The 13,275-nt window shown below is 38.5% G+C and overlaps 1 protein-coding gene across 1 annotated transcript in view; it reads left to right on the forward strand.

The window, feature by feature from the left end:
* TBC1D14 (TBC1 domain family member 14) overlaps positions 1-13,275 on the forward strand; it is a 66,720-nt gene that overhangs the window by 20,092 nt on the left and 33,353 nt on the right. The window contains exon 3 of the mRNA XM_035547198.2: positions 1,655-1,775. Within this exon, the coding sequence (XP_035403091.1) occupies positions 1,655-1,775 (121 nt within the window). The remainder of the gene's footprint in view (positions 1-1,654; positions 1,776-13,275) is intronic.

The raw sequence follows: 13,275 nt of genomic DNA on the forward strand, positions 1-13,275 counted from the left end.
TGGCTGTTTCCCCTACATCTTTATCTGATTTTTTTTATTTTATGTCACAGGGTGGGGGAAGCTAAATTGGGTTTGTATAAGTGTACAAACTCCTTAAACTCCTTACTCCTTAGCTTTGACATCAGCTGTTACTGCTTTGTGTGATTTCTGTACCTAAACACCTTGGTCGTATCTTTTAATATGATAATCTGTTCCTGGTTTGGGTTTCAAGGTAACCGTACCCTTGTGATATTGAAGCATGTGATCATTTGTGTAAATACAGGCATATTGAAGGATGGCAGCGCACCCTATCAACTTTATAAAATACATTTCGGTGCACTCTTGATGCTTGTGCCTTGATTGCTTTCCTCCTCCTAAACATTTCTCCCTAAAAACATTTCTCCTACTAAACATTTCTCCCGTGTTCCTAGCTGTATTATCTCTGGTGGTGTATTTATCATATTGTTCGTGTTAGCTGATCCAAGGTGGCCGAGAAAAATAACTTCTTTTTGTCTGTATCTTTCCTATTGCGGACTTGAGTTCAGCCCATTTAGAACATGGTGTTCGATACAGTTTTATTTCCCAAACTGCCACGCTTTATAAATAAGAAACAATCTGTACTTGCAGGGGTCAGCCTGTTGGGCATTGAAGTGGTAATTGGAAGCGAGGAAAAACAGTAGTGCTAGACTGGAAGCAGATGTGCTAGGCAGCTGCGTGCGGATGGAAGTAGTGAAAAAGTTTTTGTCTCATCGGAATAGTTTTATTTTCTGTTTAAATGGAGGAATGAAAACCTACACAGCTTGTTGGGGGGGGGGGGGAACCTCCCACACCTTCTGGTACTAAACTTAACTAACCTGGACGTTGCTGAGTATTTGCTGGATTAGATGGTGGGACAAAAGGGAATCCTCGTTTTAATAACCCCGTGGGTGTGGAGTGCCTGCTGTGCTCCTGGGGGAGCCGGGAGGGCTGCTCCCTACCAGCTGCTCCGTTTTGGAAGAACATCTCCGTGGTGAGGAGATGCCAGTTTGGCACATAGCTTTGTGATTTAAGAACTAACAGCCTCAATAAAAACGAGTTAACTTTCAGTGGCTTCTAGTTTTGTTTCATCTAAAACTGAGCCAATTTCCTTTTGCTCCTTTGTGTCAGCAGTTCGTACTGTCTGGCATAAGCTGGCCGAGACGTTTCAGAGGGACTTCAGAATTAATGTGTTTTGATAGCTGCTTTTAATTTGATTCAGGAAAAACAATCTGAACAATCTTTTATAAGAGCAGATCAAATACAGTAAAAGGCTGCTACGTCTGCAACCTTTTTGTGATTTTTGGGTAATAATCTGTTGTAACAGGTGGGTAGAGAATGTTTACACAGCAAGAGATTTAGCTTCTTAGTCTTTAAAACACTGAGGTTGAGTGATGTAGAGGGAGGCTAAAAAAGAAGAGTACTTTCAGAAAATGACAAATAAACTTACTTATCTACTAGAAATTCTTATTTAACCAAGTTGTTTGTCATATGGTGGCAATGCTGTATAACATATCTCTTGGGGATAAGAATCAGTCCCTGCCACCACAAAGACAAGAGGAGCTTGTGTGGTTGGGATAAATGAGGTTGGCAAATCATATGTCCTTCTGTTTATTGTAATTAATCGACCCTTTTTCTTAATCAAACTTTTTTTTTGTAGGAATTTGTTTACCAGAAAGCAAAGTGCAAGACTTGAGAAACAAAATGATGTGGGATGGAAGTTGTTTGGAAAAGTACCCATCAGAGAAACCTCACAGAAAGATCCCAAAAAAATGCAAAAGGTATTTGTTTAACTCTACATTAGGATTAGCAGTGAATGTAGAATCCAGTTAGGTTTATGATGTGTGTATATGACTGTGAAGCCTGTTTGTTTGAGGAGTTGCACCTGATTTATAATAATCTGACAATAGAAAAGATGGATTTTGTTAGATTTTTTTTAAACTTACATTATAACACTAAGTGCCATTCAAAAGAATGTGTTCTACTTAGTTTTAAAACTGAGTACCCCATGTAAATCATGCCATTTTGGTATAAAACATTTCATGTGAAGATTCAAAGTATGTGAATGAATATTTGTTTATAGTCAAACTTGGTGGGTATTTTGAGTATCTTTTGGTTTTCCTTACCTTGTTCAAGTTTTCACTGGTTTGTAGCCGTTGTGCCATACACCTGTCTATATATAACACACTGTTTGAAGGGAAATTGTGTCTTGTTGGGCCTTGGTTTATTTGTGCTTCAAATCTAATTAAAATTCATGAACTCAGGGTAACATCAATGTGGTCAAGCGCCAGAAAAATCCTGTTTGAATGCTGGTTTCACCCATTGTTTTCTGAAGTGCTTGCTATTTACAGTTGAAACTTTCTACATATGGGCTTTTTTGAAAACCCAGTTACTGACTTGAAATGTTGCAAAAATATAATACCGTTCAGGAGAAATGAGTGGAATAAAACTTTTTTTCTTTCCTAGCACAGTATAGTTCAGAAGGGAGCGTGTATTGAAATTGTTTTTTGAAGTGATTCCCTGGAGAGAGAAATCTTCAAAAGCATCAGAAACCCCAAGGAATTTAGTTTTTTCACTATCTTCGTTGCTGCTTAACTGGTTGTAGCATTGATTTGTATGTGTACGCGATGCTTGCGTTTGCCAGTAGTAAGTTTTTAAATCAATCTTTTGTCTAATTTTAGACAGATGGAGGGGAGTCAAGAGATTAAAGAAAAATCTTTTCAGGTCATCCTTAGTGTGTCAGAAGCAAATGAAAAATAGTGAAAGCCCTTTTCTCCATCTTTGCATATTACTTCTAAGCTACAGTAACGTTTTTGAAAACGTAACAATGCGTGAGAGGATTGGTTTGACTGCAGATAATGCAAGCACATAGAGAATCAAACAACCTGCCTTCCCCATGGGGAAAGATCTACTGAAATCCACCTTTGTGGCCAGTAGTTCATGAGCCACTCTTTCTGTAAGAAGAAAATATCTTCCTTTTAGCTTTCTTGCTTCATCTGGGATTTGTGGAGTGCATGTAGGTTGATGTTGGATGTGCTTGGGTATTTTTTTTTTGTATTTCATTGGTATTGGAAGCTTCCCGTTCTCACTTGTTGAGACCACTGTGGCAATGAGGAGGTTTACATGGAGAGAGACCATGTAGCTAGAACTTCAAAACCAGCTGCTGTGTATGAAAAGAGAGTGCTTATTTGAACGACTGTGCTGCTTAATTTTGAGTGAATTGCTCTGGAAATCTGGAAGTCTCATGTGACTGTTGTTAGCTGTATTTAGGCTTTTAGTTTAAGGGAAGCTATCGCACCTTTTTGAAGGTTTCACTATGATCAACCGTTCTGACCTTGTCTACAGACGGTCCTGATACAATTAGCAGTTCCAGAGCGTTCACCAGAGGTTTTCGATGACACCTGCAAGAGCTGTACTCCGCCAATAACTGCAGTACTCTGACACTGAAGTGTCCTCAAGTTGGGAAAGGTGCCATGTGCCTTTCTCTCCAGCCTGCCCCTGTCCTTCCTGTTCCAGTTCTCACCTCTGTTGGACATTAACAGGGTGCTTGAAATACTTGTTTATTGAGTAAAAGCCTTCTGTTCTTTGGCTGCTCAGACTTGACTTACGGATTCATTTAAGGAAAAAAAGTACATATTCATCCCATGGAGCCTAGGAGTCTTCCTGCATGTTGTTTGTTCAGTGATGTTACTGTCTATGTGGTGAAATACTCATTAGCCCACAGATTTGGGACTCGATCTGTCTGGCTACGGAGGCTATTGAATAGAGTTCCTATTAGCAAAATCTTGGTCTGAGGTAATTCTGAAAGGCAACATAAAGGAAAGGTGATATGTTCTTCATTCTGTTTTTTACTTCGTTGTGATTATCCCATCTCAAAACACAGAAACAGAGCCTCAAGTTGTATGTAACCTTAAACTATTGGAAGTCCTTCGGATAGTTTAAGATGCCACAAAATTGCCTGACTGTAGTATTAACTATAGTTATCAATTTACAGATATCAGTCCTCAAATGTAACATATCTAGGGAAATGAATCTGATCACCCTTGCTTGGTATGAAGCTCCTTGTGCACAGGAACTGAGGTGACTGAGTCATCGAGCAGCAGTTTCTCAAGTCAGCTTCTTTTGCTTCTGGACAGGCATCAAAGAAATCCTTTGTGCCAGGTCAGCTGGTCAGAGCCCTGTGACTTCGCTGGTATGGTCGTGGTTCCATCCTTTCATACCTTTATTGTATGGATGAAACGTTTGTTTGTTTTTTTTCTCCTCCCAGAATGAGATGAATGAAGTTAACTGCAAACATAGTCTTCTGAAAAAGAGGATGGTCCATTTATGTGTATATTTTTTGAACTTACACATGAAGGGAGCAAGCTTTAAAAACAGTCTTATTGTACATTTTTTCTGATATCTTCCCCCATAATAATCTCACCTGGGATTGAAAAAAAATTGCAGGAAAGAAGTTGCAAGATGTGTGTATAAATTATGAAAAAAAAGGTAATTGAACTGTGAAGCACTTAAATATTGTTAATAGAATCACCAGGTCTTACTGCCTTTTGATGAAAACTCCAGACCCTCAAATTTTAGTTGCAGTTCACAAGTAAGACGTTGTTACCCTGCAACTGAAGGAGGCTGAGCTACGAACAATGTGTAAGAAGTAACATTCTTTTCCTGTGGCCAAAAGAATGGTCAGACAGGTTTTGAGCACGCAAAGCTTTTCTCTAGTCCTATAAATACTCCTCGAAGAGCACCTGCTTGTCTGACTAGTGCATGTAAGGCACAGGATCACACTCCGTTTTGACGATAGGGGAATGGAAATCAGTCCAGTGATGTTGGTGTTTGCCCTACTTTTGAATGCAGACAGTAGACATGAATATTACTGTTTGGGTAAGGAACCATTCTGGTCGTAGGCTAAGGCTGGATTCCTTTGCATTCTCGCTGAGAAGCGTTGTACATTTTTTACCCAGGCAAATGTTTTAAAGCTTAAAAACTGTCGGAACAAGTAATAGCATCTGAGAAGCTGTAAGTGCATTTACAGTGGAGGTTTGCATGATTAATTTTTTGTATCAATTAGCTTCAGGAATCCTGCCTGAGCAGAACTGGTTAAGCCAGTTGCATTTATAATAGATGCGTCAAAATGCACGGGAAGTCAGATGACAGTACTTCACTGAGAGCAAAGTCAAACTATCTTCCCAGCTAAACAGACCGTAAGGCTGAACTTGGCTTTGTGGCCATTGCTTCTTTCAGGAACACTTTTTGGGGTTGGTGAATACAGCAGATGTAAGCACCATGTGTTTGCAGCCTTTTTTTTATTTCTAAAGACCGTTCACTCACAAACTCTTTTAAAAATATAAGATAAGATTGCATCTTCTCCAAGCATCGTCTCCTCTCGTGATCAGTCTTCAGGTAATTTGTAGCAGCTGGCCACTCAATCTTGCCTATTAAGACTAATGCACACAGAGGAGTCAGCCACATTCTAGCCGTGTCCTAAGACGCATTGCAGTTGTCTTGCCCAAGGAGCAGCCTGAATTAAATTATTTATCTCTATAGTGTCTCATCCTTTTTCTCAAAAATCCATTTTTGAATCAGTGTGTAACTTTTTTCCACTTCCAAATGTGCTGGACACATCAATGAAAACAGTTCAATTTAATTTTAACCATATAAATTCCCCTAAGAGCTCAATGGAATTTCATCATTTTCTTTGAGTACCAATACCATTAAAATTCAGCACATACAACACGTGAAGCCTTTCAGTTAACAATCTTTACTCATAAATGCAGCTCTAAATATTTTTTGAACTCATTTGATGCCCAGAAACATTCTGTATTTGGATTTATAATGGTAGTTCCTTAACATTAAAAAGTAGCGATAGATTTTAACCTAGGAATTGTCATCTTTCCAAACTTAGAATAGTTTCTGTTCTAAAAGCTATAGTACTTCTTTTCATGGGGAGGGGAGACTTTTTTTTTCCTCCCATACGTGTAAGGATTCAAATAAATGAATACTGGGGAGTGATTCTAGCTGTGACACCACCGATGATGAAAACAGTGTGCCTGCCTTAGACATAGTGGAAAACTACAGTGGTTTATGTATATAAATGTGTGGATAACAAGTTTGTCTGTGCAAGGCTTGAGGAGGAGATTGCAGCTGTGCCGTAGGTACAGCGGCAGCGTAAGAGCTTTATAGCCAGGCCTTTCAGCACACTTCATTTGTTTTGCCCTTCCTGCTCCAGCAAAGTCATTTGAGTCAGATTGTTCAGCCATGATGATCACATCATTCCTGTCGTACAAACTGGTGTCGGCGCATTCCCCCCGCCTCCTACGAAAGTGTTTTTATTTTTTTAATTTTGGTCATTCCTGTGTTATTTTTTTTTCTTTCTGTGGAAAAAAAAGAAGTCTGGTTCTTGGTTCTTCTTTGGTACTAGTAACGAAATTTCCCAACTGGAATGTCTTCAACTGGAGACACAACAGACTTTCCTTTAAGAGTGATGTACTAAAAGAGAATAAATCGACATGATTTACCAACTGTGTTTTCCTGTAATTAGATTGTGACTATAAGTAGGATCAATATTCCTGTCAATTAAAATCTGTTGTACTTAAGAGGCTCACTATGCAGTATAAGATAAAGTGAAAATGAGCTGGTGAAATAGCTAAATACAGTGCTTGGTGTGTAGGTGATATATATATATATATATAGGTGTATATAGGTGTATATATATAGGTATATATATATAGATGGGGTGAATAGTTAAACTTGTAACAGTACTGGAGGAAAAACTTCTATGAACTGATTTGGGTCAGGTATCATTTAAGTCGATCTTGTTTTGCTTTTTTTTTTTTTTAAGGTATGGTCCTAACTGATCTTAACTTTTCTCAATCATTTTTTTTGGCTTTGACCTATTAGGTGGAAAAGAGCTGCAGAGCAATGGCACCTAGCAGGAATTACTGAAAGGAACTACTGCAATCCATGCTTTAGCCAGACAGAGCCAGTCAGAGCTCCTGTTGAGAGTAGCATGCTTTATCCAGACAAAACAAAAGAAAGAAACAAAACAAACCCACCAGAGAAGAGTGCAGAGGGCATTGACTCGTGACGTGTGGAGGTTCTCGTGCAGCTCTCGTGCAGGAGCGTTCCAGATGCGTGCAGTGCCATGTGCTAGCTGCCATCACGTGCCCAGCTTCCTCTTGCCCTCTGCTGATGGGTGACAGTTGTCTAAAAATACTGAACTTTTCTGAATGTTTATCTTAACATCTTTTCCCTGTACACAGATGGTTTGTTCAGGGCCTTTAGAACAGGAAGTGGTTGGCTCAAGCTGGCTGCTGATTCCTGCAGGAGCTAGATTACAGCTTTGGATAGAGCATGGTCTTCTGCTCATACTGAGTTTGTCTGGGGAGGGATCACTGGAGAAATCATTGGGACTGATGGCTGTAGCTGTTAGTGGTGCAGGGCTTGCATTTAGACTTGATTCACACTTTAAAGCGCTCTTTTCTACAAACTGCCTAGTGCATTTTTTCCTGTTCCACGGTAGAAGTCCAAGAGTGTGAGTGACTCACTTCCTGTGTTCTCCTCCTCTGGGCTCATTTCTACTTGTCATCCGTCAGAAAGGCAGGATTTAGATCTGTCATGGTGTGACTGAGTTCCTTGTTTTTTTAAAACAAGGAAACAAATACAGTGGTATTGGAAGAAGGCATAGTTCTCCTCGTTAGTCTGAAACTAACCTATGCTCACTCTTGTTGCAGGCTCAAGAAATAAAGGTGTAGCTCTAATTTTCCTGCTAAAGGGTTATACCACAAGACTTGCAAGCTGCCTTAACGCAGTGCTATTTTATGTCTTTCTTTCTGATCTGTTTCAAAACATTCTGATTTTATTTTAATCATATGCAAAGGGAGTCTAATTTTTGTGGAATTAAATAAAAATAAGTAAAGGGAGCCCTTAGCTGTATTGCTGTACAAAGAGTGTTGCTCTTGTCCTGACTTGAAAATTACCTGCCTGAAACAAATCTAATATTAAACAGAGTAATAGCTTCCATCCATAGTAAATGAAAGGGTAATTTAATCCTACAGAAGAATGATTGTTCCTGAGTATTTTAATAATAAAAGAACGTAACATGACCTACCCTAGTATCATAATCTAGCAAACAGTCTAGCTGCCAAAGTGCTTCTTTTGATGCTCCTGGATCCTCCTCCCTTATGTTGTGGAAATGTGAAAGGACAGAATATTTGTTAAGAGCATGAGGCTAATAGAAAATAATAGGCCTTGAGTATCAGTTGAACAGTTATGACAGGATCCAAAGTGTTTTTTGAAAGAAAAGTGAGCGTTTTTTTTTCCTTTGCAGTTTTAAAAGATTTATTTTAGTTTTATCAGTATCTAGAGTTCCTTAGAAACCGTATTGGTCAAAAGCCCTGGAAGCTTGAGGGATCCTAAGTAAATGTAACGTGGTCTTTGAGGATATGTATTGGAATAAAGATACTGAAAAGACAGAAGTATAAGCTTGGTTGGTTATTGCAGTGGAAATGCCTGCTGCTAATCTCTACCAAAAGGTCTATTTTAATGCTAGTGTTGAGTTTTAAGGGAAATACAGTAAGTTTTAAATTGTCCTGCTAGATCATAAAGTTTGTCTTATTTGAAACAGTTACTTTGCAGCCCAAATTGATGCTTAGCAGTAGATGGGATAAATTCACATGGCACAAGATTATTTTTAAATGCGAGAAGCATTTGGTGGAAAAATGCTTTCCTGTTGAAGATGAAGTACATAGCTCTTTGTAGCTTTCAGAAAGCGTGCTACACAGGTGGAAGTTCATTCTCATTTGTTATTAAATGAGAATCCAACATGTAGCTGGCATTTGTGAGTCTGATAGTGCTTAAACACCTACCTCTTCGTGTAACCAGTAAGTTATTTTTTCAGCATAGTAACCTTGGAACAAAAGTAGAATTATGTAAAGGAAGAGCCTGGAAATACTGGCACATTTTTGAACATTGCATCACAGATGCATTTGGCAAGACATGACTGTGAAGCAAAGTTGGAGATAAATCCTCAAAAGCAGGTGTGTTAGCCTCTAAATATTGTGGGAAAACTGTCTGTCCTAACAGGAGACTGGAACTTGCTTTGCTACAATGTAAAATTAATTGGGAAAGCTTTGGTAGACTTCAATATGTCCCAAGAAACCTAATCCAAAGGTTTTCTTTGTTTCTGTTCCCATTTATACATTTCAAGCTTCATCTAAAATTAAAGAATGGGGGTGGGGAGAGATGAAGGTTTTGAAAAGTTTGTCTTTCCATGCTCGCCAGCAAAAACAAATAAAGCTGATGTTCTTTGGCTGTGCAAAGTGAATGGAGATACTGTATGGGTGTTAGTGGAAACCTGGAAGGTACAGATGTCAGGATTTAAAAACAAAGGAAAAAACAAACAAAAACAAAGGTACTTTTTCCTCAAGTGTCTTTCTGAAGGAAGACTGGGAAAATATTACCTCAAATTTTACGTTCTTATTCTCCCCCTCTCTCTCAGAGGACACTTGATCTAATTTTTTCTATGTGATTCTATTACATGTATTTTGTACCTCTTAGTAACTTCCACATCAGAATTTCGTTTTGCTGTGTAGTGAAGCTCTCTTTAGCATGACAAGGTTCAGTGGAAATAGTCATGAATACTGAAGACTTCAAATAGACATCGATTTAAGCTAGGTTATTCCTTCATGTACTTTATTTATATTAGGGTGTACCCTTAAAAATCTCTTCTCCTCAAAACTGAACCTTAAGTTATAAAAAAAAAAAAAAAAAAAAAGTCAGGAAAACTTACATGTTGATATTTTCTGTAGAATTAAATAAAGAAGGTGCAGGAGTCTTCCAATCCAAACGGAGGATGAAAGATATTGTGAAGCATGCCATCAGTGTGAGAAAAGAAGCTTTTATTAAGCGTGTAAGAAATTGGTACCAGGAACTGCTTCAAGGGTAGTTTCAGGGATTAGATAGCAAGGATGTACAAAAACCATTTGAAGTGGCTTTAGTGCCTTGCTTTTCTGCCCTTTTTTAAGGGCAGGCAAGTATAAAACTCAGAAAGGTCAGAGATCCATAGAAATCGACAAATCCTGATGAGGAAGCGGTATAGAAATTAGTGACGGGATTTGAAAAGAGGGGCAGGGAGTATAGTTAAAAGTATAAAGTGAAGTGCCACTTTCACACTAATTTGGTGTATATACCGAAGTCATACACCGAAATAGGACCTGCACATACTCACCTACATAGACAGCTGGTTGTGACGATAAATAGTAATTGCATGCTGATGTGGGTATCTGAACAGTGTAACCATGTGAGTTGCTGTGCATTATAAAGTAGATGGCATTCTTGGGTCACTTTTATGCTGCCTTGAAGACTGAGGCCATATTAGAGAACTTGCAAAATAAAATGTCATACTCCTGTGACTCCTTTCCTATATCCTAGAGTTAACCTGGTGCTTTGGCCGTTTCAGAGTTGTCAGCATAAAAATGATACAGCTTGAAGAATACCTTTTTTTTTTTTCCTGTTATTTGCTCAGATAGTTCCTAAATAGTCACACTGAAGAGCGTGTAATTTGAAACAAGATAGGAAAGATAAGTTTTCTTCTGCAACACCAGCACATCAGCGCTAATGTGAAATGTCAGAGGAAAAAGTTGCTGAGAGATGACTGGCAAGGGCATGGTGCTGAGGCTATACAGAAAATTGAGCTGGAGAGATTAGTGAGCAGACATAGTTTATGTGAAATTATGGTTTTACATAAGTTCCATATTCAGTGTAATACTAATCCCTAGAAGTGAAATTTAAGGGATATACTAAAAAGAGGGGCTGGTAGGGTTTTATTTTGGCAGCTGTTCATCAAAAAAAAAAAAAAAAAAAAAAAAAAAACGCTTAGCTTGTGTTCTCTTGCTCAAGCATTTATTAGATGCTTGCTCTGCTGGAAGACCTAGTAGATGTTCCCACTTGTTTGATACTGTAGTGTATCAGATGGTATCAGTATGCAGGGAAACTGTGCACGTTTGTGTATGCAAATTAAGTTACATCCTTTTCAATGTTCTAAGTACTAGGGGTTTTTTAGCTACTGTGACTCATATTGGAGTCGCTTGTAAGAGTATGCCTCACAATCTGATTACAGATACCACATTTGACAATAAGATGTTGTTAAACCACATGGTTTGTAGGTATGCTTTGTCTCTTCTAGATAGTCCTTTGCATATAGGTAACATTGTTCTAGATTCCTTCCCCTTTTTTTATTACAAGGCATGTGACTCTGTATGATCAAAAAAGTACTTATTCACATTTAGCACAAATTAAATGTGAACCCTGAGGGTGAAAACCATCTGATACATATAACGTGTTGCATGATTAGATGTTACAGGCTCCAAAACAGTGAACTGTTATTCTTTCTTGGAAGACCTAAATTGGCCTGTCTAGGCTTAAGTTTTAAACATTCTTTAACCCAATGTGCCTGTTGCTCAAAATATGATACTATAACAATACATATACATAAAAATTGTTGAAGTGGTCCAGTGGATGGAGCACGGGACTGCAGTGTAGGGCACGTAGCTTCTAGTTCTCTCTTTACTGTTAACCTGTTGGAAGATGTGTGCATTACTTTATTCATTTAACTTCAGTGTGATTTTGTGGGACTAAAGCTGCAAGCCCAAATTCCCTATCATCTGTAGTAAGCAGAGAGAAGCTTTTCAGGGGATAAGGGGGTAATTTCAGAGCACTTGAAATGATGCCTAAAAATAGGTAGTGTGAGCTTCTCCTCGTGTGAACTGGCTGTAGTCTCTTACCCTTACTTTGCTTAAGCATTCCTTATTTCTTATGTATAGAAGAAGAAAATACTGTGGTACTAAAGATGAGAAGGATGTCCTGGTAGAAAATCAAGCTTCACGCACATAATGCTATTTCAGTTAAGTGCCATCATCATATTGCTATCTTCTGCTCCGGTATTATTTCTATAAATTAAGAGGATTAAAAATGTGTAGAGATGGGTAAAGCAAGTAGACCTGATGGCTCTTGAACCATTAATGAATTGTACAACTTGCCAGATCACTTTGGCAAAGTCTGCAGTTTGGGTGTGCAACTTGGATATCTTGGTTTTTCAGACCCATAACTAATAAACTGATTGCATTTCAAACCAGTTCTGTACTCTTTTGGAGTTATATAAAAAGCTCTCATGTATATATATATCCTTTTAACATTAAACTTTCAAATAATTCCTTCATCTCAACAATCTGTATTCCTTCCCTTAAATTTTGAAGGATGTTCTCAATCTGATCTTTGCCTGAGGTGTTAGTGTCCTTAAGATCCCTTTGATTCCTGGAGTTGTATTACATACGTAAGAGCCTCCATTAAAATGATCATTTTATGGTTTTAGTATCATGTCAAGAGTCAAATCTTAGTTTCCGGCCCAAAGATTGTCACAGTTTTCATGATATGCTGGTTTCAGCTGATCTTCTGAAAGAGGTCCTGTTGCTCACTCCTTTTCCTGCACAACATTTCTGTGTGTGCCAGTATGCAGTTACGTTTGCCCCACAGCAACCCAGACCCAGAATTTACTAGAGTAGCCAAACTAATCGAACAAAAGATTGTTTTAGCAGTGTAATTTCCCCAATTTAGTTTAGTGTGCCGTCGCACAACTACCTATAGTGGCACAAAGAGATGGTGTCAGAGGCCAAAAGGGCAGGGGAGGGCAGTTATGTGCTTGCTGGGTGTGGACCAGCTTGGATCAATCTGGTAAACCACGCTGTAAGTAAAAGGCAAGAGACTGCAGATGGGCATGCAGTAGAAAGCTGTGAAGCAACAGATGGGGAATGCTGAAGCAGTATTTTGGTAGCAATCAGACTCAAAAGCCAGGAAAAAACAATTTTCTGTTTGCTTGTGCAATCCTGGTCTGCTTCCTATCATGTAAACTGAAAGAGGCAGGAATTCCAGTGGAAAATGCATCATGTAATTAAAGCTTGTGCATAAGTTGTTTGAGTAGCCTCAGGTACTCTTTTAATGGTGGCAGCCTAAAAATAGAGACTGCTCTCGAACATCAGTGTCATCTGTGGTAACTGATAGAGTTATAGTGTACTTTTGTTTTCCACCATACAGAACTGCCTTCCAATCTCACCAGGCTTCACTTTCCCTCTCTCTCTCTCTCTCTCTCTCTCTCTCTATATATATATATATATATATATATATATATTTTTTTTTTTTTTTTGGAAAGCAGAGCTGTTAGAGCTCCTCTTTTTGTGGACTGACAGATGGCTATTTCCTTGGTCTAAAAGATCTGTGGTATCGATCCATTTT

This window comes from Cygnus atratus, chromosome 4 (genome assembly GCF_013377495.2).
Source record: "Cygnus atratus isolate AKBS03 ecotype Queensland, Australia chromosome 4, CAtr_DNAZoo_HiC_assembly, whole genome shotgun sequence".
Taxonomy (NCBI): Eukaryota; Metazoa; Chordata; class Aves; order Anseriformes; family Anatidae; genus Cygnus; species Cygnus atratus.